This window comes from Dysidea avara, chromosome 4, assembly GCF_963678975.1.
Source record: "Dysidea avara chromosome 4, odDysAvar1.4, whole genome shotgun sequence".
In the NCBI taxonomy this organism is placed as follows: domain Eukaryota; kingdom Metazoa; phylum Porifera; class Demospongiae; order Dictyoceratida; family Dysideidae; genus Dysidea; species Dysidea avara.
In genome coordinates, this window is record NC_089275.1 from 6,497,017 (window position 1) to 6,519,632 (window position 22,616).

The window sequence follows — 22,616 nt, forward strand, 5'->3', positions numbered from 1 at the left end:
TCTATTCAGAAAAGAAACGATATACTGAGCTACATACACAAGCATATAGCTATCCTCAGATAAAAGCAACAAATAGTCTACATGTGCTTAGAGTGGTGAATGGCCATCTTCATATGATATCCATTGTAAACATGCAGTACATGCAAAGCACTAGGTAATAGATGGGATTATATGGATCAATTGAATAGACAAAGTTCATCATGCAATGTAAACAGCAGTTAATGGCAAACAAGAAAACTGAAAATGGATATATAATACAATTGAAAATTTGCACAACTTTTGCTCTTGTGCTTTACATTAAGCAGTCAATACTCAGTACAATTGTGCATAGAAAATTTGAAAGTGAAAAATAGACTCTTTGTTGATTAACAATCAAGTTGTTATACAGGTACTATTGCGCATTAGAAGTATATTCATTTGTGAGTAATTCTTCTGAACTAGCAACACAATTGAAGAAACCATCAGTTTCACATATTCAGAAGTATACTGTATTTTAAAAACGATCCAGCAAGAAATAAAGGTATTGAATGGTTTGCAATGTAATGTGCATAACTACGTGTGTGTATAATAAAATGTTACGTATGTATGTATTTATGTATATGTATACAAACAGGCTCCATAATATTATGAGTATAGTGTATATATGCCCTAAATCAGTCTTCACAATCAAAAACTTGTAGTTACACAGCATACAATGACAATATAATTATATCGTATGTACTGTAACTATACGTATATGTGGTGAACCACTATAGTGAATATGCTATAGCATGCATGTACAATAAAAATATAATATTCTCAGATTATCATGATATCACTATCACTGCTGCTACTATCATCACTACTTCACATTACAACTGCTAGTGTCTACAATGTGACACTTGATGATCACCACTATCCTAACACTACATTGTCATAACCTACAACACTACCTGCTCAATACCACCAAATACTTCACCTATAACACCCAACTACTCTTCCTACCAGGACTACATCACCTTCACACTGATCTCATCATACAAAATGTTCACAACATTTCACTCATTGGTAGTACAACTAATGCCACAACACCAGACACAGTCATCCAGTGTAACTCATAAAGTTGCTTGTTGATATATGCTGCAACTTCATCCTGATGGCAAACTGGACAATGTTTAATGCCTGCAGCACTAGTATTGGAACAATCTTGCAGACAACATGTCTACGTGAGGTAAGGATCTTGACTGGGAAGGTGGCAAATATTGCAGATAAGATGATCAGCATGAGTATCAACAAAAGTGTGGTCATATCTGCCAAATTCACTGGATCTGACTATGGCCATGCATGATTGGTAGAAATTATCTGAAAAATCTGGACAAGTTAGTTACGTATAGCTACACTTGTCACACTAGATACATCTAACCTGCAGAATGCTTCTAATACAACTAGATTATAAATAATTATCTAGTTAGACAAATGCACTTCTTGCACTGTAATATTAATGTATACATGTAGCCCTTTATAGTACAATTCTATACTTAGCTTCAGTTTTTACTGCCCATGTCTAGCAGACCTGAGATCAGTTCACACAAGAGTTGGCTTTTTTCCAGCCTTCTAGCTTAGCATTCTTTACAAACAATTTTCACATATATATAAGCTTCCTAAGCCAGTTGATGGTTGTACAGGCTTCTGTGTAACCCCTCCAGTACAAGACTGGTTTTAATAAATGATAACACATAAATTTTTTAAGTTAGGGTCTTTTTAGTCAATGGCTTACACAATAGCTATGACACGGTGTGGATCGATCAGTTTGCATAAGACCATTTGTATTAAATGTACATTGTTGCTTGAAGGTCAGGAAAAATAGAAATAAAAAACAATACAACTCCTTTTTACAGCTGGTTACTATATGCATTAATGTGATGAAAATCATTTTACCAAACATATATGGAAAATTACTGCAAATTAGCTTTAAAATGGGTCGGTATAGAGTCCAAGCAACAATTACATGTACAACTTTTCAAATAGGCATGGCCTACAACAAATTCATGAATTTTGTCACAGAGATGTGTTACATTTAACTGCTCAACTGCAACTCCTTGACATGCAGCAAGGCATACTACTTCAAACAAAATAATAAACCTTTAATCTAATTAATGAAAACTCTGAAGGAAGATATATGATTCACATTCATGAGATACAGAGTGCATCGGCCTGCATGCATTCATTGGCATATGGAACTGGAAAAAACACTTAAAACATTATGTCCTTGGTATATGCATAGTACTGAATTTTGGAAAATCACCCTTATGGGCACAATCAACACATTAAATATTTAGTTCTGAAACACAGCATTATAAGTTAAATTCCTACCCATTTAAGGATAGAATAAATCATACATACCTTGAATTACAAGAAATAAATTTTTTGAAAAGCTATAAACAGCACCATGCTAGTTTTAAAAATTTTAGTTGTTTTATAATTAGGCATGACAATACGAGCAATTTTCCAAACTTTGTAGCTTGAGCTGTACAACTACATCACAGGAAGAAAAGCTGCATTTCAGGTATTCAGAAATCCCCAGTAAATGTACATAAATTCCATGTTTCTGTACATTTCCGGTGTTCATGAAATTCGCACATTTCCTGAAGTAGTATAGGGCACAATTTCCATGAAATTTCCTAATGCAGGATAGATGAAATTTACTGACATTTCTGGAACACAGGAAAGATCAAATTTTCATAAATTTCTTTACATTGCCTGCACTCAGGATAGGTAGTGTCAAAATGCTAATTTCCTGTCTAGGAAATGTCAGTAAATGTCATGTGTCAACACATTTCCTAAACACAGTATCGATGGGGGACAGTATGGTGCCAAGTGTGCATTACCCTCTCCATCAGTTCAGGACACATGACATTTCATGACATTTCCTAAATGGCAAGGAACAGACAGCATTAGTACATTACAACTATATAGCTAGCTTACCTACTTTAATAGAGTTTGCAAAATGTATAAGAAACCTATATATTACCAAGGTATTATTTCATTGTGGGTTTGGGTTACCACATCTCCTGTTAATGTAGGAAATGTTCAGTAAATGATATTTCTTGAAATTTACATGATGTGTCCTTGACCTCTATAATGTACCATATATATTGCATTTAGGTTACACCAAGACCTTATCCTAATCTGTAAAGTGTTACGGTAGTCAGGTATGACAGCAGCTGGAGTGACAATCTCGGACTAAAATTTCACTACATGCCATGTGTCCTTGACTTAGGAAATCTCATTGAAATTTCTGAATAGTACAGGAAATCTCACTGCATGCTATGTGTCCTTGAATAAGAAAATCTCATGTTAAAGTCAAATTTCTGAATAGTGTAGGAAATGTCACTGCATGCCATATGTCCTTGAATAAGGAAATCTCATGTAAATGTCAAATTTCTGAATAGTGTAGGAAATGTCACTGCATGCCATGTGTCCTTGAATAAGGAAATCTCATGTAAATGTCAAATTTCTGAATAGTGTATACGTAGGAAATGTCACTGCACGTCATGTGTCCTTGAATAAGGGAATATCATGTAAATGTCAAATTTCTGAATAGCGTAGGAAATTTCACTGCACGCCATGTGTCCTTGACTAAGGAAATCTCATGTAAATGTCAAATTTCTGAATAGTGTAGGAAATGTCACTGCATGCCATGTGTCCTTGACTAAGGAAATCTCATGTAAATGTCAAATTTCTGGATAGTGTAGGAAATGTCACTGCATGTCATGTGTCCTTGACTAAGGAAATCTCATGTAAATGTCAAATTTCTGGATAGTGTAGGAAATGTCACTGCATGCCATGTGTCCTTGACTAAGGAAATCTCAAGTAAATGTCAAATTTCTGGATAGTGTAGGAAATGTCACTGCATGTCATGTGTCCTTGACTAAGGAAATCTCATGTAAATGTCAAATTTCTGAATGCATGCAGGAAATCTAACAACATGTCAAATTTTTTGGCAGAAGAAATGTCCAGACACATGAATTTCCAATGTTTTAGGAAATGTCATATACAGGTTTACTCCAGGTTTGATATAATAAATTCAACAGTTACATTTCCTGTACATTTCCATGCTGATTTTTGGTCTGGAAATGTCACTTTTTTTTTCCTGTGCATCTATCACCTTATACAAACTGTTCCAAAAAATTTGTATTACACTGTATATATGATTATTTTTATAATAACAGAAAATTCAATGTTAGTATCTCAAGTCTAGTGAGTGATGTACTAAGCTTTACTTTGTTAATGTTAATTCGTATCAAAACTCTAGCTTGGCATGAATTGGTGGCTGGATGCACCCATAGAACAATAATTTAAATAGTAGAAAATGAGTGCAGACTAAATTTGAATTTAGAAATTAGATACTATAATGCTACCTAAGGAACATTTCAGGGTATATATCTTATAAACTCTGGTTGGCCATGGTACATTTAAATTAAACCATGGCTGGCCAGTGTGTGTGTATGTGTGTGTGTGTGTGTGTGTGTGTGGGGGGGGGGGGGGGGGGTTAAGAGGGGCTCTTGACTCCCTTTCAAAAAATTTTACATATCAAGATCGAGACACTCTAATAGAGCAGTCACTCTGGTAAAGCAGTCACAGTATTCAGAGCGGGAAGCTATTGTCAGCATGCAGATTGTGACTTTTTGTTGTTGGTCTCAAACCAGATAATGTAGTACCATTTCGTTTTTACCCCCCTTTCCAGAGTCTGGATATACCCCTGTGGCTGGCTATGGTGCATTTTACATGTACCTTGACGTGGGAGCAGTATTGACAGTTTTTATTTATAAAAACTCACAGGCCAAAATTGATTGTGGGAGTTTATTATTGCTCACACGATGAAAGCCATGAATCTGATTTTGCATCCTACAGCACTCAAATGAAAACAATTCATCACCTTTGTAATTCTGAGTTGAGAAACTTTGATTTGAGGTGAAAACTAGTGCTATAGCATATTCACTATAGTGGTTCACCACATTTTCAAACACAGACTTTTCAAATAACTATATACTCTTCAGCAAAGGTTACCCCTCTAGATAATTAGTAAATGTTGTAACAGTCTGTAAACAATACAGCAGCTTTAACTTAATTGAACTTATTTGTGATATCCTTAGGATTTGCCCGTTCATGTTAGCAAATGTATTCACAATGTTATAGTGTTGCTACTGACTCATAATCAAATTTTACAATTTAGTTTGTAATAAATCCAGTTGTTGCATTGGTCTGGATGATTAGTCTGCTGCTATGGGCTATTAACCTGCAACTGACTTGTAACATATTATAAGCTGTATCAAGTGCCCTCATGATTTGCCTGATATGTATACACCCATGCATGCCCACTGGCCTTGTACCCTCAAGCTTGGGTGTATATACATATCAATCAAATTACTTTGGCCCATGATACAACTATTACCTTAGTACAGTATGTGATAAATACAATTACTTGCACTTGACTGCTCTAAAAGAACATCAAACTTATTCTAATGGAGCATATCGTAGCATTAATTTAGTCAAAATTCCTCAAGTAACTTGATTGAATTGTCACCCCTACTTTCTTCTAACTTTGCATTTACTTATTCAGAAATACATCAGACAATCTTTATATCAAAATATAATGTCCTTTTTATGTTCATCAAGGAAGCCACATTGAACTAAATGCAATTTGCACAGTGACTGAGCAGTCCCAAGGTCAGACTTAGGAGGTGCTTGGGGTGCTTTCTTTCAATTTTTTAGCTAGGAAGCTAGTAAAAGCATGTTATGCTCAGACAAAAAAGCAAGGGGAAAGCTGATTTCTTCCATACCAGTAAAGGGTAGTTACAACTATAATATATAATAGTAGAATTAAAGATCAAAATATTCTAATAGAATAGTCAATCACACCGATAGAATTTATATTTTAAGAGAAGGAAACGCTTGGGTCCTTTATGCATAATTCATGACATAATTCATAAAATGACAAAGCTATACAGGCTACTAGGGATATTATCCATGATCAATTTATGCTCTACACATAACACCAATAATGTGCAACTAACACGACTAATATAACATAACTAAACTATACAAAACAACAATATAACACAACTAAAGTAAAGTGCAACCAACATAACACAACTAAAATGCAACATACCTGTATGTTACAAGTTATTCCTTTCAGTTCTATAGTATGAACTAAATTCTGTATCATGGATTAGAGAATCTATAGGGGAAATTACCACCCCAAGGTGGAAATATGTCATTTTAATAATCCTTCAGAACATTTAGTTGTCATATTGCTGTTTGAGGTTTCATTTTTAGCATTTCAAATTAGCATCACTTCGATTAAATACAATTTAAAGTTTCTCCCTGCTAAATCAAGTATTATAGACAACCTGGTAGTTATTACTGATACTCTTTAAAATTAGCGTCTTTAAGTACTCTACAAACAGTACAGTAGAACCTCAGTTATCTGAACCCCTTGGGACCAGTGGTGGTCCATAAGTCTGAAAATTCCAAACTGTGTATAAAATAGCATAAAAACATTTTTTTAAATTTCAGTGTTATCAACTACCCTTATAGAACAGTCACTACCCTAATAGAGCAGTCATTTCCATAGTTCATATAACCGAGAATCCGGATAACTGAGGTTCCACTGTATATGGCTTACACGAGTATGTCATACCTTCTCTGCAATTTAATACGCTAAAATTATGTACACACATTGTTTACTAATTAAAGCTGCATGCATGTTGTTCTGTCATAGTTCCGAAGTACGACCGTGTCTACAGTTTGCTAACTTGCAGGAAGATATAATCATCGCTGAGATACTGACATGTGGGAGTAACCTTAAGGAGTCCTTCATTGGAAATAAATTGTGGATACCCCCAACCGTTTTTAGCTTTGTCACCATCAATAACTCTGCCAGCAAACTCTTCTGGGACTTTATCAATGTAATAGTCTACAGTCAATGAAAAATGTTCACAGTCACTGATCTGGTTCAACAGTTTCACTTGAAATTTTTTCCTCAGTGGCCATGTTAGCTCATCATCATGTGGACCCTTCATGAGGAACAAGAACACTGACAGGTGAGTACCTTCACCATCGCCTTCACCAGCAGGGTAAGCAAGTAGACACATCTTATACCCCTTATCATGAGAGTAGAAAGAGTCACTGTACCATTGTACTTCATTGTTCTTCTTTTCACTATATCCAGCTATTTTCACAACTACTGGACACACCTGACTACCAGATTTCATCAACATAGACATTGAAGTTAACTCAGTCCACCTTTTTGTGACTGAAATATCAGATGCTGCACCACTGATGTAGCTGCTGTGTCCAAGTGCCTGATGTAACAGTAACTTTAATGTGTTGATTTCCTCTACAGCACTAGCAAGCTTTGATTTGGTATCAGCCAGCTCAGCCTTAGTTAAACACACTTCTCCGTGACTATTAGTTAGCCTATGCTTCATTAACAATAGGTGCTCTTCCATCTTCTCCTCTTCGTGTTTCTTCTTCCTCTTACGCATCATTCTCTCCTCACACCCCACATTGTGATACTCACAATGGACCATCTCAAGAGGACACTCTTTTTTGTGTGCTTCCATGTCTTCACGAGGGACACTCCCTACCTCACACTTGTTGGGACAGGATAGGGAAACCTTGGGACACTGTTCCTTGTGTTCTCCCTCAATAAACTGATGTTCTCCTGTCATTTGGCAGTACTGACAGTCAACCTTACGATGTGGACACTCAGTCTCAACATGATTAGTCACATATCATCGTTGTAGCAACTTCCCACACTCATTGGAACACTTCACATCCTCAAACTGACAACCATCATTGTTTCCAAGGTGATTGTTGATGTCATTCAGTTCACCCTGCCACTCACAACCTCTCTCCTTGTTAGTGCACATCACATGAAAACTCCTAATCTCACGATCAGCTTGCTTGTTGATGTATGCCACAAATTCTTCCTCACGGCAGACTGGACAAACGTTGCTTACAGCAATGGCTTTCTTAGAATCATCCAGACAAGACTTACAGAAAACATGTCCACAACATGTAGTAAGGTAAGGATCTCGACTGGGAAGGTGACAAATGTTACAGACAAGACGATCTGGTGGAGCATCAACAAATTTGTAGTCTTGTCCACCAGTTTTACTTGACGTGGCTATGGCCATAGCTGCAGTGAACTGTGTGGCTGGCCTAGTGTAAATAAAAATACCAAAAAGTACAATGTGCTAGCGTATTAAACAATAGACAGCGTAAATTGAGAGGGACAAGGGAGTAATCATTTGATACTGGATGGCCCACAGCACTACTGGACATTAATGTAATCATTGTAACTAAAACCATGAAACTCTAATAGAGCAGTCAAACCCTTGCATAGCATTATATCATTTCACATCTTCTAAAAATCATCTACGTTCCAATTTATTATAGTTATTAAGGGCAACACAGTGACAATAGTACAAAATATCACCTTAAAGCTTGCCTCTAATTCATTCTTTATACCTTCATCAAAATGGCAATAAGAACAACTGAATGTTGTGCTACTTTGATGTATAGTTAATACTAAATCACCTTTAAATAGGGAATATCAAGAATTTATAATGTAGGAGTGTCTAGCTACTAAAATAATGTCTCTTGTTTGTTCACAGAAAAATAGCTTGACCTTATGATACCAATTTAATACTGATCATCATGATAAGTGTCAATGTTTGACTCAACAAACTTGGTACACAATCCTGGGTACATAGTATGATATCTATGATTTAATCAAAGGTTAGTGATTTTTAAACCAGGTGTGCATGCTCCCACATCATGGCCGTGAATGTATTGACATCAAAATCAATGTGTCTGCCAATACACCCACATGAGCAAGTCTCAATCCTATAAGAAGACACTAGTTTTCCTTGTCACTAGCCACACATGGGCCAACTAGCTTGTATGTTTAAGTGCTGCTAAATGTATTATGCAAAAGCTTCATTAAATTCCCATGATGCAGCACCTAAGTAACAGTTTAGTCCTAACTTGCAAAGATGTGACATATTTAATCAAGAGTTCATAATATTTGTATGGGGGGAGAGTGTCTAACTGAAAGTGTTGGGAGTAACGCGTTACATAATATTATTACTTTTGTGGTAACTAAGTAATATAACGAAATACGCTATATATAACTCAAGTTACTTTACTTACAAATGTAATGCGTTACCTAAGTAATATAGTTACTGTAATAAGTCTAATATTACGTAATATTATTACAAGTAACGAAGTTACTAATCTTGTTAGTTATCCTCTGAGTAACGCCTAACCACAACGAAGTAATGAAGCCTACTGAACAAAGCTTATTCACCAGTTTCTTACTTATAACCAAGATTTGCACATTGTCCAACAGCGCAATCATGTCACGTGATAAAGTGGTAGTTCACACGTGACAGCTTAAGGCTGTGGACACACAGTAATATAATTATGTAATATTATTATAGTTATGAGTAATATGTAACTGTAACTAAATAGTTCAGTTGCAAATAATATGTAATATGTAACTAGTTACTTTTACAAAGTAACTTGCCCAACACTACTAATTGGAGTATATTCAGTAAACACACCGCTACAAGTAACACCTCAGGAGGCTAGAGGTGAACATATGATCAAAAGTGAACTTGCAGCAGTGTGTTTGTACAGGTTATACTGGCAGTTAGACACTCTCCCCCATACAAATCTTGATTAAATGTCACCACCTTAAAGTATTTCTTAAAACTACAAATAAACACAACTGCAATGCTAAATGATCAAGGCTCCAATGAAAAGGTATGCAATTTAACAGCAATAATTTAAGTAGTTAGCACGTAAAAACATGTTGACCCTTCTCTGGTGCCTACCTGTGTGGTGGGAAGGAATCTTGGAAGGAATGTTATATACCTAAACACGGTTAACGCACTGATGCCATAAAAAGACATATGAAGATTCAGTACAGAGTATGGTGATACATGCTTGCTGTGTGTTGTGTTTCACACGACCCTTCCACTCCACAGCCTGTTTTACAGCCCCCCTGATATTCTTCAAACCAAAACATGGTATAAATAATCTAACCTTTGCAATAATCCTGGCTTTGGTTGTTCTTTTAAGCGAACTTGCAGTATTAAAATGTCGAGACTGAAAACTGACACGGGATCAATAATGTCAGAATTATTAATTGTGGGTTATGTATGATGTGGTGTGCGCTAAATAGTATCCGCTGATTGCAGAACAGATGGAACAGAACCGAGTGGCTAAAGGGAACTACGAGCAGAACTGGTATATTAGACAAAATTAGCTCAACGAAACGTCATCAGAACGGCAAAAGGTGAATGTGTTTAGTCCAGGCATGAGGGGCGGGGTACAAGGTCAGTGTAGGTCATAGATGTGTAGGTGCACCCAGTATAATATTAGAGATTTCCAACCTTCCGATTTTTCACATATATGTTTGCTAATCAAATTACACCCTTTCAACAAGTGTTTCACCATAGATATTATGCACCTATCAATGTTATCCCCCACCTCCCTCCTCCCTGGCGTAGTGGGGGAAATGGTGGGGATTTGACTTTTTGAAAAATCAAATTCTCCACCCACTGGGGAACAACTAGTGGTCAAATCTCCATGTAGTATTGCTGGAATAAACTTTAGGAAACAGATCAATTCTTATAGCTCGCAAGCTAAAGCAAACGCCTAAAATTTCGAACAGTCAAATGCCCTACTAGTGGGGCAAAATTTCTGATCAAATTGGCGAAAATCCCCCACTAATCCCTTAGTAAGCCCGGGAGGGGGGTAGTGGGGCTTAACATTCATAGGTGCATTAGAGTACAGGGATTAGAAACTAGCGCGCGCCCTGAAACACTCCGACGTTGGTGAATTCATGAGGCCAAAATGGTGTCTTCTGCTCTGGACTACTTTCTACGGACGTGGATTATTTCATGACAATCTCTTTATGTTTTACAAGTACTAGGCAAACTCCTATTGTAAGTCTTGTTGTGAGTTTTTACCGCCATCAATCATTTCAATCTCAGTTGACACGATTTTTTGTGTACCTGTTGTGTTCATGGTAAGTTCACTTTCAACTGGCAAACAATGCCACAGTAACCCTAAAGTAACATAGTTTTGCATGGTGTACTTCATTTTATTATTCCGCTTGATTAATGCCCTTTGGCAGTCTCATCTCGGTTCTTTAAAATACTACTCCATGATTTATCAACTTCAACACAAGCGCTGTTATGCGAGAAACATCTTTCAGTGGTACTGTGCAAAACTTCAAAGTACTGCGAAGACTTCAGCACTATTTCCCCAGTGGAACTAGACTTCTGTTCTTCGTAACAGGTAGACAAAAAACGGAGGTACCCATTGATGATCAAAATCGTAAATGACAATGAAAACCACCCAAGACGATTAAACAACAGAAGCCAGAAGCATTAAAAGTCTTGTATATCAACTACAATACCACAAGGTGGTTGAAATCAACTGTAAGACGACTAAACCACAAACTGCCATCCTGTCCGCGTGGATTTAATCAATACCGAGGAGTGCTTCAATCACAATCAATGGTAGATATACACGGCGCGCTCGGTTGCCTATCCCTGTACTCTAATATCTATGGTTTCACGGGCTGCTGTTCTAATAATATTATGTAGTAGCCAATACTTGCAACTTCGTAATACACTTTACCGAATTAAATTTCATTCAGTATTTATTGAAATACGCAAATTTAAAGTTTGAGAAATAAAATCCCCCAATGGGAGCCCATACAAAAATTCTGTACGACGTAATGTATGGGAAAACATGGGATTTTACAGCACCAAATGTTATCGAATTTTCTGTGAGTTTCTGTGACATGTAAGGCTGAAAGAAGTGTTCCTGGGTAAAGCAGCTACACTGATTCTGTATTTAGCATCGGTTTTTTTTTTATGAAAAGATGTTTTGTGGTGGACAACGACGAAAAATTGTCATGTAAAAGGGTATAGCACCATCTAGGACACTTCAGAATTCTGTGTTACAACCATCCTGGTGTTCAAGACATCCATCCACGTCAATACAAGTAAGTTTGAAAGTGAGCAGTTTGTTGTGTTGTGAGGAATTGCTTTATAGCATGCAAGGTGATGTATAACTTTTGAAAAAACAGTGATACCAACCTTGGAAGGCTTCACAACTACCTGTTGTGGTGTTCTGATATGCCCGCTGCTAGTATTGCTTTTTTTGTTGCAGTTGCATGACTGTAATTCTAGTCAGAGACAGTTTATTGTTTCTCTTTTATTATGCAATGATGTCATCATATTATACTATCTTCTGTACTTTTAGTATGGCAAATAAAGTGAAGTAGTATCAAAAAATTACAGTTTTACAATAATATTGAAGAATACTGGTCATATTATGTTGGTATTTGATTGTCATATTTTTCAAAGTAATTGTTAGCTAATTGTGTCCTGTAATATCAAAGGTCACTCTGTTAGTCTCTATCGCTAATTAATCATCTATAAATATTTTTGGGGTAATTTGTATATACAGAACTCACACTATTCTTAGCAAATTACTGACTCAAACATTAAATATTACAAGTGGTCATTCTACAAAGGAGTGGTCACTTTAGAAAGGTTTTACCTAGCTCATGCATTTTACTACATTAAATGGTTATGTGGTGAAAATTTCATGTCATTAGGATATTCCTACTCAAATTTATGGCACTTTGGATATTGTGCTTGGTGCCACATTAAGGTACAGAAAAGCCCTAAAAATGTCGCATACAAAAATCACTGCTCTGCTGACTTCTTTTGCTTATATCTTGGTAGGAGTCACTGATTGAGGTGCAGTTTGCACTAAAATGATTCTAATAGATAGCACTATATATGCCACACCAAAGAATTTAAGGAATGTAAAATTTTTAATTTGGTTGGAAATCTCTAATAATATATATTGTCTATGGTGCACCAAACTCCGGACAGTTTCTGTGTCGGCAGTACTCGTTCTCCCGGTGCCATGCAAGCCGGTGAACCAACTCAAAGGTTGCTCAATGTGGCAATGCTGCTACTATAATGGCAACAATTCCATCATCACAGGATTGGGCAGAGTTTAATTGCTTCTCTGCCCACTGTTTGAGTGTGAGGAACTTTTCTTTTATTATTGATTTATATTATCATCTTAGTAATTGGTGTACATTAAAATAATAAAAATAAACACTACTTGATCTTAAATTATGATGGCAAAGCCTATTCTATGGCCTATCAGTCCAGCAAGTTTCATCAAAATGAGAAAGAACCATCAGTAAATGAGATAAATACATACATATACTCAGTCCAGTTGGTGCGACCGTTACAGTCATCATAGAAAATATCTTGTGTGTAACTAGGTAGCTAAGTGCTCCTAGTTCTGGGTAGTCTAACTCCAGACACTTAAAAATTAGAGATAGACGTTAATACGATACCAAAAGTCAGTATTGATACTACCGATACATGCAGTTCAAACTGAGTATCAGTACTTGATGTTGAAAGGGTCAATGCTGATACAGGTCCCTCACCTGATCACTTAGTAAGATTTCATTGTAAATGGGAAGTGACTACTATTTGGAACATCTTTAGATGGCACTTAATGCTTGATCAAGCCATTGTTTATACTTATAACTACCGACTTGTGTTGTATACCAAGATACCTTCATTTCGGCAGCAGCCACACTGGTATGGTATTGCATTGATACACATGTACTTTACAAGAAAGTATCAAATATTGGATCAAATCAATAATCCTTGTATCGCCTAGCCTTACTTGAATTATTTGACATACCTCCATGACTATCTACAGCATTTACTTGCAATTTTAGGTGATTAGTGGTTCATGTACAATGATGCTATGGTCGTAAAATCAGCTTAAAAGCCCTGCCTAGTTTTTTTTTCCAAATGAAGTAACTATTTATTGCCATGTGTGGCACTATATTATCATTGATAATCAATGCTTATTCCCATACTTAAAGCACTATCTTGTTGTTTTTTTTTAATGCAGTGCAGAGGGACAGTACCAAGTTTTGTGTGCTAACAATCAGCCAAACACTTGCTATGTAGACAATTTTGTAAGAGCCAGTCCCATTGGAGCTAGTCTCGTGTCCAGACTCCTTTTGTATTCTGGGTAGAGCACTACATTGAAGCTACATGAGTATTTTGGAAATACACTTTAATTTGAAATACCCAAAAATCAAGTATGAAATGGGCAATAGATGCAAGTATTTAACGTGAAATTTTAACCCTACTTTGCAAGAGCTGTTTCAGGCATGATAAAAGAACGGACCCCAGACAAGTACCAAATACTTGTACCAAAAGCCTTCTAATAAAAGGTTTCAATCTGGCTGTAAATTCTTTCCATTAAAAGTTCTTAGAGCAGCAGGAATGACCTGTGCATTTTGTGCCTTTTGTCTTAAGGCTTACTTTTGCTGGGATATTAGTCTTTAAACACAACTACATTTGCTGGGATAACAGCCATAATCATAACAACATTAATACATTTCTGATACTGTCCTACTGTGCTAAGTGCACACAATTGCTTGCTAGTTATACTCAATTATCATACAGTACGTGTATGGTGGGGACTACAAAGGCTTGGGTGTGGCCCATATAAAAAACATCCAAAAACCATCCTCAGTTTTCCGTGATAATGATGCAGCAGTGTTGGTTAAGCCCAAACAATCCTTCAAATCAACCCAAAATGCTTTCAATAAGTTGCTGTGTATTTAAACTGCTGGCTGAGTAACTGACTGACTGATTCCTCCAGACAAACGTAACTCGATAATGGCTAAGGCTATGGGCTTGATTTTTTGGTGTACTTGTTTGTTGTAACATAAAATTATGACTGGTTAACCCACACATACCGCATCAAAAGAAAGAATGGTGCCGCGCGCTATCAATTATCTATCGTCTGAAAAGTGAAGTATCCATTATGCTTCGTTGTCTGCTATATTCAACCCGTTACACAGCATTACGAATCAAGAACTGTTTGAAAAATACCTCTGCAATCAAAGTAGCCACTATGAAAAATAAGGATGATTTCTGTCATGACTAGAAATGCGCAATATTATATAAATACTGAAATTGCCAGGTGTCAAAACCAGTATTTTCCTGATTTTCTGATGCTAATCATATTTTAATAGATGGCTGACAACTTCTGATGCTATTTAGCTAACAACAGCAGTCTTTTCACTGCTACACTATGTTACCTTAAATTTGCATTCCTAGCTATATGTTTTCAATACATTCTTTTCCTTTTTTTTATCATAACGTCATGTACAGACAAAGTTGGTAATGAAACCCTGGCTAAACTAAACTGGTTATTATTTGCTGGCTGAGTCACCATCCAACTACTGAGGGACCTGCAACAAGCTGGCTACTGAAAGCCTGTGCCTGAAGCTGAGGATCATAAACATAGAACTAAACTATTCACCTTTCAGTTACAGGGTTAGTTAACATGTTACCACTAGCTTTTCTGCGAATGGGGCGGGCGGCTTGTACGAATTTTAATTAATTAATACACAGCATGTGCTCGTATATCACAATCAATCGTGCTGTTGATCCCGTGGTTGACCTAAGTTACCAGATTGCCGTGACTGTCTTCTCTTACAGCAAGTCAAAGAGCGAATGTTGTAAAGGTTAGGTTGTCTCGTTGATTTTTTTAATGTCGAAGAGGTTTGAAAATTTTTATGCACTTACTGTATCAATGTTAGGACAGGCAAACTTGATTAACCCCGCCCGCATCCCTTTTTACCCCATGGTCTCTGTTGCTGTTATCAATCACGTGCGCATGTATTTAGATGCTAAGAATGCTGGCTATCATTATACAGCACAGCAAAAGTCACTTGCACCTCAGAAACGGTGGTATAACATAAATACTAGTTCTTAAAAGGCTTTAGCTAACCTTTGTAGTAACAGATTTGGAGTATTTTCTTTAATAATGAATAGTGACTTCCCGCCTGCATGGAAATCTGAATTTTTGTGGATGAGGGGGTAGAAGGGGAGGGGCAAATGATGTAATATTTCCCTGTTTGGGGTCCCAGATTTGGTGGCCCTACTTTTATTTCTGCCCCTTGTCACTGTTGGTCCTGCCAGTGTGCTCTGATGATAACTACCACCTTATCAGAGTAAAGGTGTAGAAAATAAAAGAGGGGCCTGTACAATATGGAAAAGTACACTAAATGTGACTGAATTTTGGAAAATCACCCATATATGCACGCGTGAAATAATTGGAAACTTTTCATGTTTAGTGGGTCACAAATAAGAGCAGGGCATAGTTTTAAAAATATTTCAAGAACTTTCTTGTAATTTAAAGTATTGAGAACGACTTACAACCATTAACAAGAAGATTTGTACTATAAAGTTTGTAATTTGATGATTAAATATTTTGGGTGTCAAATGCACCCATATGGGTGATTTTCCAAATTCAGTCACAAATACGTTTTTACTAAGACCTCAAACAGGAAAAGATTGTTCTAGTTGCCCCCATTCTTCCAGGTCAAATCCCCACCCTCCCCATACTGGGGGGAGTGGGGCTTAAGGCCAAGCAAACTTGATTACAATTCTGCTATACCGTAGCATAGTATCGTACTCGACTCCACCTTCTAAATACAGTAGGTTGGTTGTGAGCTACAACACAGTTGATATACGAGACTGAACCTTCAGAAATATAAATGGCTCAGATCATGCAGTGATTGCATGCTATTTGGGATTATATGAAGAAAGTGAAGTCGCGCATATCAATGGTTCCACCTGCCCTGCCCTACAACTGTCATGCACTTGGCTTGATATCAGTAGGCCAAAGGTGTGAAAGCGTGACAAATTTTATATCAATGCTTTGTGCATGCGCAGCAGCACGTGTGTTTCATATCCTATTATTTTTATGACTAACCAGCTGTAACTCTAGAAAATCAAGCCTACACCATTGATATGCTCGACTTCACCTTCTTTATGTAATCCCATGAAAATAAGAGTAAATTTGCTAGGTAATTTCCAGATTTGGTTGGCTATCCCCCACTACTGGGAATACCCTACACAATTTATATGCAAATTTTACAGCAGCTGATGAGCTACAGCAGGATACCAGTGGATACCAGAAGCAATCTTTTATTTGCTCAGCTGTAAGGTTACCAATACACAAACACCTAGAAACAGTTCTCATAGGAGCCCATTTTCATATGGGCTCCTACTTAATTTTGTTAATCAAAGATTTGTACATTAGTTAACTAAGTACTGTGTACTTAAATGTGTAATAGCTAGCCTACTACAAAATGTCTAAGATAAACCGCATGGGCTACTACAATTGTTTACAAGGTTAAATGCCAAACATTTTCCATGCCTAGCTGTATAGATGGGTTACCTCACGGTTGCCTAAGTGATGCAGCAACACCTTACGTGTGATGTTGCAAATAGCTGCTGTACTGTAATGCTTTTATGGCTTTGCAAGTGCATGATGTCTCAAAACCATGACTCTTGCTTTATATCTCGCAATTGCTTGAGAAAACAAAAATTTTAATACCACTGAGTAGGAATGTTTTTAAAACACACCATTCGTATTTACTGCTGAATTCTGGGCTGTAGACGTCCGAAAAAGAAAGAAAGAAGATGGAGATTTGGGGCTATTTTGGAAAATTAAAAAAAAATCTAAAACCACTTCCTTGTGTATAATACTCCTTGGTCAGTGTTTACAATGCTAGAGGAAGGTCTAGAAGGTTTTAACAACCAGTTTGGCATGTGTACTATTAATTTATGTATCATGGTTCATGATGGACAAATTGTTTTGTCTGAAATACATTTACTGTTTCCTTTTCACTTGATACTTACTAGTGGACTTATATACTCATTGCAAAGAACGACCAGAGGGTTGTTTTGAGTTGAAGGATGCTTTTCAAGGTGGTTTTTACTCAGCAAAATTGTGTTCCAATACTACCTATTCTTTATTCAGTATTGGAATGACTATTTTAAAAAGCTCCCTATAACAAGACAAACCGAACCTCAAATCTATAGATGACTCTAATGTTATTCACTATTGGGGGCTGTGGTCTATTTTTGTTTGAGCCAAGGTAGAATTTTTGGACTATTGGTTCCAACACCAAAACATAGACAGAATAAATACAGTCAGTTTTTGTGTATGAATTATGCTGTCTTAGGTGTGTGTTCTGTTAGGATTTTTGCAAAAATCATGGGCGATCCCCACTATGAACCCACTATCGTGGTTCATGATAGTTGCACTGCCTTGTATTATGCTAGGAGGGAGACATCAGAACTAAAGTTGGCATTTAATTTAGATGGTTTAGTGGTGACCACAAACCATTCCCCAGTGAACAGTGAAATTTGTAGCTCATAATATTGTGCCAACCTGCTTGTCTTGTATAATTTAAAAATGGTGAAATGTACTTACAGTGCAACCTTGCAGTGTGTGATATAGTTTTTGTGCAAGCAACTTGGATGTTAGGCCAGCAATAGTGCCATATGCTCATATTATAATTATACACCTTGTATATAGTAGCACTAGAGCCATAGCCCCCATCCCTCTCCCCTTATCTGTCTGTCTATGCTACCAATTGTTTTAGTGTGCTAGCTAGTACATTGTACACTACCATAATTTATTTATTTTCATTCTAGGTCTTAAAAAGCCAGCCACACAGTTCATGGAAGGTATGGCCATAGCCATGCCCAATGGATACGACTACAAATATGTCGATAGTCCACCAGATCGTCTTGTTTGCAACATTTGTCACCTTCCCAGTCGAGATCCTTACCTCACTACATGTTGTGGACATGTTTTCTGTAAGTATTGTCTGGACTATTTCAAGAAATCCACTGTTGTAAGTAATGTTTGTCCAGTTTGTCGTGCAGAAGAATATGTGGTTTATATCAACAAACAACTTGATAGAGAGGTTAAAAGTCTTCATGTGATGTGTACTAACAAGGAGAGAGGTTGTGAGTGGCAGGGTGAACTGAATGACATCAACAATCACCTTGGAAACAGTGATGGTTGTCAGTTTGAGGATGTGAAGTGTTCCAATGAGTGTGGGAAGATGTTACAACGACAATATCTAACCAGTCATATTGAAACTGAGTGTGCATATCGTAAGGTTGACTGTCAGTACTGCCACATTACAGGAGAACATCAGTTTATTGAGAGAGAACACAAGGAACAGTGTCCCAAGCTTCCCCTACCCTGTCCCAACAAATGTGAGGTAGGGAGTGTCCCTCGTGAAAACATGGAAGCACACAGGAAGGAGTGTCCTCTTGAGATTGTCCAGTGTGAGTATCACAATGTGGGGTGTGAGGAGAGGATGAGGCGCAAGAGGAAGAGGGAACATGAAGAGGAGAAGATGGAAGAACACTTGTTGTTAACAAAGTGTAGGCTAACTAATAATCACCATGAGCTGTCTTTTACTAAGGCTGAGCTGACTGATATTAAATCACAACTTGCTGATACCAAATCACAACTTGCTAGTACTGTAGAGGAAGTCAACACTTTAAAGTTAGTATTACATCAGGCACTTGGACACACCGGCAACTTCAGTGATGTAGCATCAGATATTTCAGTAACGAAAAGGTGGACTGAGTTAACCGCAATGTCTATGTTGATGAAATCAGGCAGTCAGGCATGTCCTGTAGTTGTGAAATTGACTGGTTATAGTGAAAAGAAGAATAATGAGGTACAATGGTACAGTGACCCTTTCTACTCTCATGATAAGGGATACAAGATATGTCTGTGTGTTAATCCTGCTGGTAATGGTGATGGGAACGGTACTCATCTGTCAATGTTCTTGTACCTCATGAAGGGTCCACATGATGATGAGCTCACATGGCCACTGAGAGGAAAATTTGAAGTGAAACTGTTGAACCAGATCAGCGACTGTGAACATCGTTCCAAGACAGTCATATATGATAATCAAACCCCAGATGTTCGTGCTGGTAGAGTCACAACTGGCAACAGGGCTAGAGGCTGGGGAACATCAAAGTTGATTTCCAATGAAGACCTCCACAAGGTCACTCCCACAACTCAGTATGTCAAAGATGATTGTATCTTCCTCCAAGTTACCAAACTGTAATTATATATCAAAGTGACTTATAATTGCATAAACACTATCTTGTCAAAAAACTGCTGACACATCATCATTAATGCCTGTATGGCTCAAAAAGAATAGCAAGTCATTTATGTATGATGTATAACTGGATGATATTAGTCTAGTCCTTTATACTCTTTAATCACCTCTGAAACAACACAGCTATGTATAATAAGCTTTGTTCTTCCTCCTCTCATCTAAACACTTGTCTCTTCTTGTCATTCTCTCTTCTAAATCTTCCCCACTCTTACATACCATATTTCTTTATTGATGCACTTTTACAAGAGTTCATAATATTTGTATGGGGGAGAGTGTCTAACTGGAGTACATTCAGCAAACACTGCTGCAAGTAACACCTCAGGCTTCTCTTAGAAAAAAGGCTTGGCATTATCACTTTGTTATTAGAATCAGGCTAGAGGTGTACATATGATCAAAAGTGAACTTGCAGCAGTGTGTTTGTAGAGGTGTACATATGATCAAAAGTGAACTTGCAGCAGTGTGTTTGTAGAGGTGTACATATGATCAAAAGTGAACTTGCAGCAGTGTGTTTGTAGAGGTGTACATTTGATCAAAAGTGAACTTGCAGCAGTGTGTTTGTAGAGGTGTACATATGATCAAAAGTGAACTTGCAGCAGTGTGTTTGTACAGGCCATACTGGCAGTTTCCATACAAATATAATGAATTCTTGACCTGAATCTTTAATCCACTATTATAAACACAATGGTTCTCCATCTACAAGTTACAGTATAAATATTAATACTGGTGTAAGTGAGGTCTTGATGAACTACATCTTTCTACCTTTTCCTTGGATGTAGTAGGACAACTAGTCTTTGTCACTTTGTTAGCTTCTCATACTTTCCAATGGATAACTTGAGTCTTCATTCTGACAATTATAGCCCTGTATCTCTACACTTTTCCCTTACTTCTGTCATACTGATGTATTCTGACCACTGCTGCCTGTTGGAGATGTCTGCCATAATGTGGGGTAGTGTTTAATCACTGGACCGGATTACCGGACTGATATGTTATAATAATTTGATATCCTACAGTGATAATTTTTTAACAGTAATAATGTTGACTCCACTACAAATACAAAAATCATAAGCCCAAGTAGTATACAGTTCAACAGTTGTTCATGTATAAAGTAGTGTAACTAGCTAGCCATGCTCCAATCTGTAAGAGTGTAAGGTCTGGATCTGGCAGTAGGTGGCCATGTATAACTGTCACACCAGCCATACATCCACCCGTGTGGTGACATACAGCCGCATACTGTACATGGATGGAGGTAGCCAGTGCCTAAAATAACTTTTATTTAACACTGCTTCTAGGTTTTAATGGAAAAGGAAACAACCTTTTTGGGGGGACTGAACATTCAGGGGCATAGCCATACTAACTGGCTATGATGCCAGAGCTAGGTGATACAGTAACTGTATATTAATGTACAAGAACAGCACACCTAGTGTGTAAAACTATGCATCTATATATCGTTATGTATTTAGGCATGGAGCTATAATCTCTTCTTGCTCCGCTAGATTTATGGGCATACACATGGTCTGCTTTCCTCATGGCTCTCTTGTCTTTTAGGTAAACATATCAGTAGCTTTATGTACAATTTTTTATTGTAAAGCATGTATACAAAGCTGATCATAATATACATATTGGAATTTTCAAGTATAAAGATAAGGAACAGTCTGTGGTAGTGCAGTAAATCCTAGATGCAGGAGTTTGGGAGCAAAGCCCTCATTATGCTGACAAAATTCCAATTTTGTAAAGGAAATTCAACATACATGTACCTAAACACCTTTAAACTTCAAAATTGCATGTGTAAACTTACAATCTGGACCTTTACTGACAAACTAATTTTGTTGGCTTATCATCAGCATTTACTCGTGCAAAAAAGTTAATTTTAGTCACAAGAATTGGTATCTATAAAATTAATAACCATACATTACCATTCACAAAACACTCAATACATGGTGCCATGAAGTATGCTGCTTATGTATGTATATTATATAGTGAGCATGCACATGCATAGCTACCAACTAAAGAAGATTTAAGCATGAAAGTTTTATAGTGTGGGTCACAAATTGTGTAGAACTGTTTATGTCAACACTGAGTTAATCCAGATCAACACTATTGTGGCTTAGCTCTAGTTTTATCAGACTGCTTAAGCCTGGCCACTTGTAATGTACCAGATACTTGAATTGTTGTTTCCTTATTCTTATCCATGCTTATTTTTGGTGAAGATGGACATAGCTGCATACATATGTGAGTATGTGATATCATACTCTTGATGATGTAATTTTTTATGGAATTTACCATAATTTTAACACTGCACAAATAGCATTTTATCACTGCACACTTTTGCTTTAACACTGCAAAAATGTGCAGTGTTAAGGCCTTATTTTAGGCCCTGGAGGTAGCAAAGATAAGGGTACTTGATGATGGTACGTATACAGATGGTGGAAAACTGTCTACTCTGAAACAGGAAGCTGCAAGTTGTTAACTTGTGACC

At 37.0% G+C, this 22,616-nt stretch overlaps 3 protein-coding genes across 7 annotated transcripts; 1 reads left to right on the top strand and 2 right to left on the bottom strand.

Moving 5' to 3' along the window:
* The first annotated feature begins 1,216 nt into the window (after positions 1-1,216).
* LOC136252756 (TNF receptor-associated factor 4-like) lies at positions 1,217-20,179 on the top strand. 5 transcript variants are annotated; one of them, XM_066045321.1, is made up of 3 exons: positions 10,214-10,351; positions 11,951-12,073; positions 18,645-20,179. In XM_066045321.1, exon 3 carries the CDS (start codon positions 18,671-18,673, stop codon positions 20,084-20,086), a length of 1,416 nt encoding a protein of 471 aa, XP_065901393.1. In that variant the 5' UTR covers positions 10,214-10,351; positions 11,951-12,073; positions 18,645-18,670; the 3' UTR covers positions 20,087-20,179. The 5 variants fall into 5 exon arrangements, with proteins under 5 accessions (XP_065901394.1, XP_065901393.1, XP_065901391.1 ...); XM_066045322.1 differs by lacking the exons at positions 10,214-10,351; positions 11,951-12,073 and adding an exon at positions 1,217-1,358; XM_066045319.1 differs by lacking the exon at positions 11,951-12,073 and having other exon boundaries at positions 10,214-10,391.
* Positions 6,694-7,715, bottom strand: LOC136252758 (TNF receptor-associated factor 4-like). Its single transcript, XM_066045325.1, has one exon. It carries the CDS (start codon positions 7,713-7,715, stop codon positions 6,783-6,785), a length of 933 nt encoding a protein of 310 aa, XP_065901397.1. The 3' UTR covers positions 6,694-6,782.
* On the bottom strand, positions 7,779-10,201 carry LOC136252759 (TNF receptor-associated factor 4-like). Its single transcript, XM_066045326.1, has 2 exons — positions 10,099-10,201; positions 7,779-8,208 (listed from the first exon to the last, which is right to left on the bottom strand). Exon 2 carries the CDS (start codon positions 8,181-8,183, stop codon positions 7,779-7,781), a length of 405 nt encoding a protein of 134 aa, XP_065901398.1. The 5' UTR covers positions 8,184-8,208; positions 10,099-10,201.
* Positions 20,180-22,616: the final 2,437 nt, after the last annotated feature.

Bases quoted from the DNA above. Each gene is read 5' to 3' on its own strand.
- LOC136252758 (XM_066045325.1), bottom strand. From the start codon at position 7,715: ATGACAGGAGAACATCAGTTTATTGAGGGAGAACACAAGGAACAGTGT.
- LOC136252759 (XM_066045326.1), bottom strand. From the start codon at position 8,183: ATGGCCATAGCCACGTCAAGTAAAACTGGTGGACAAGACTACAAATTT.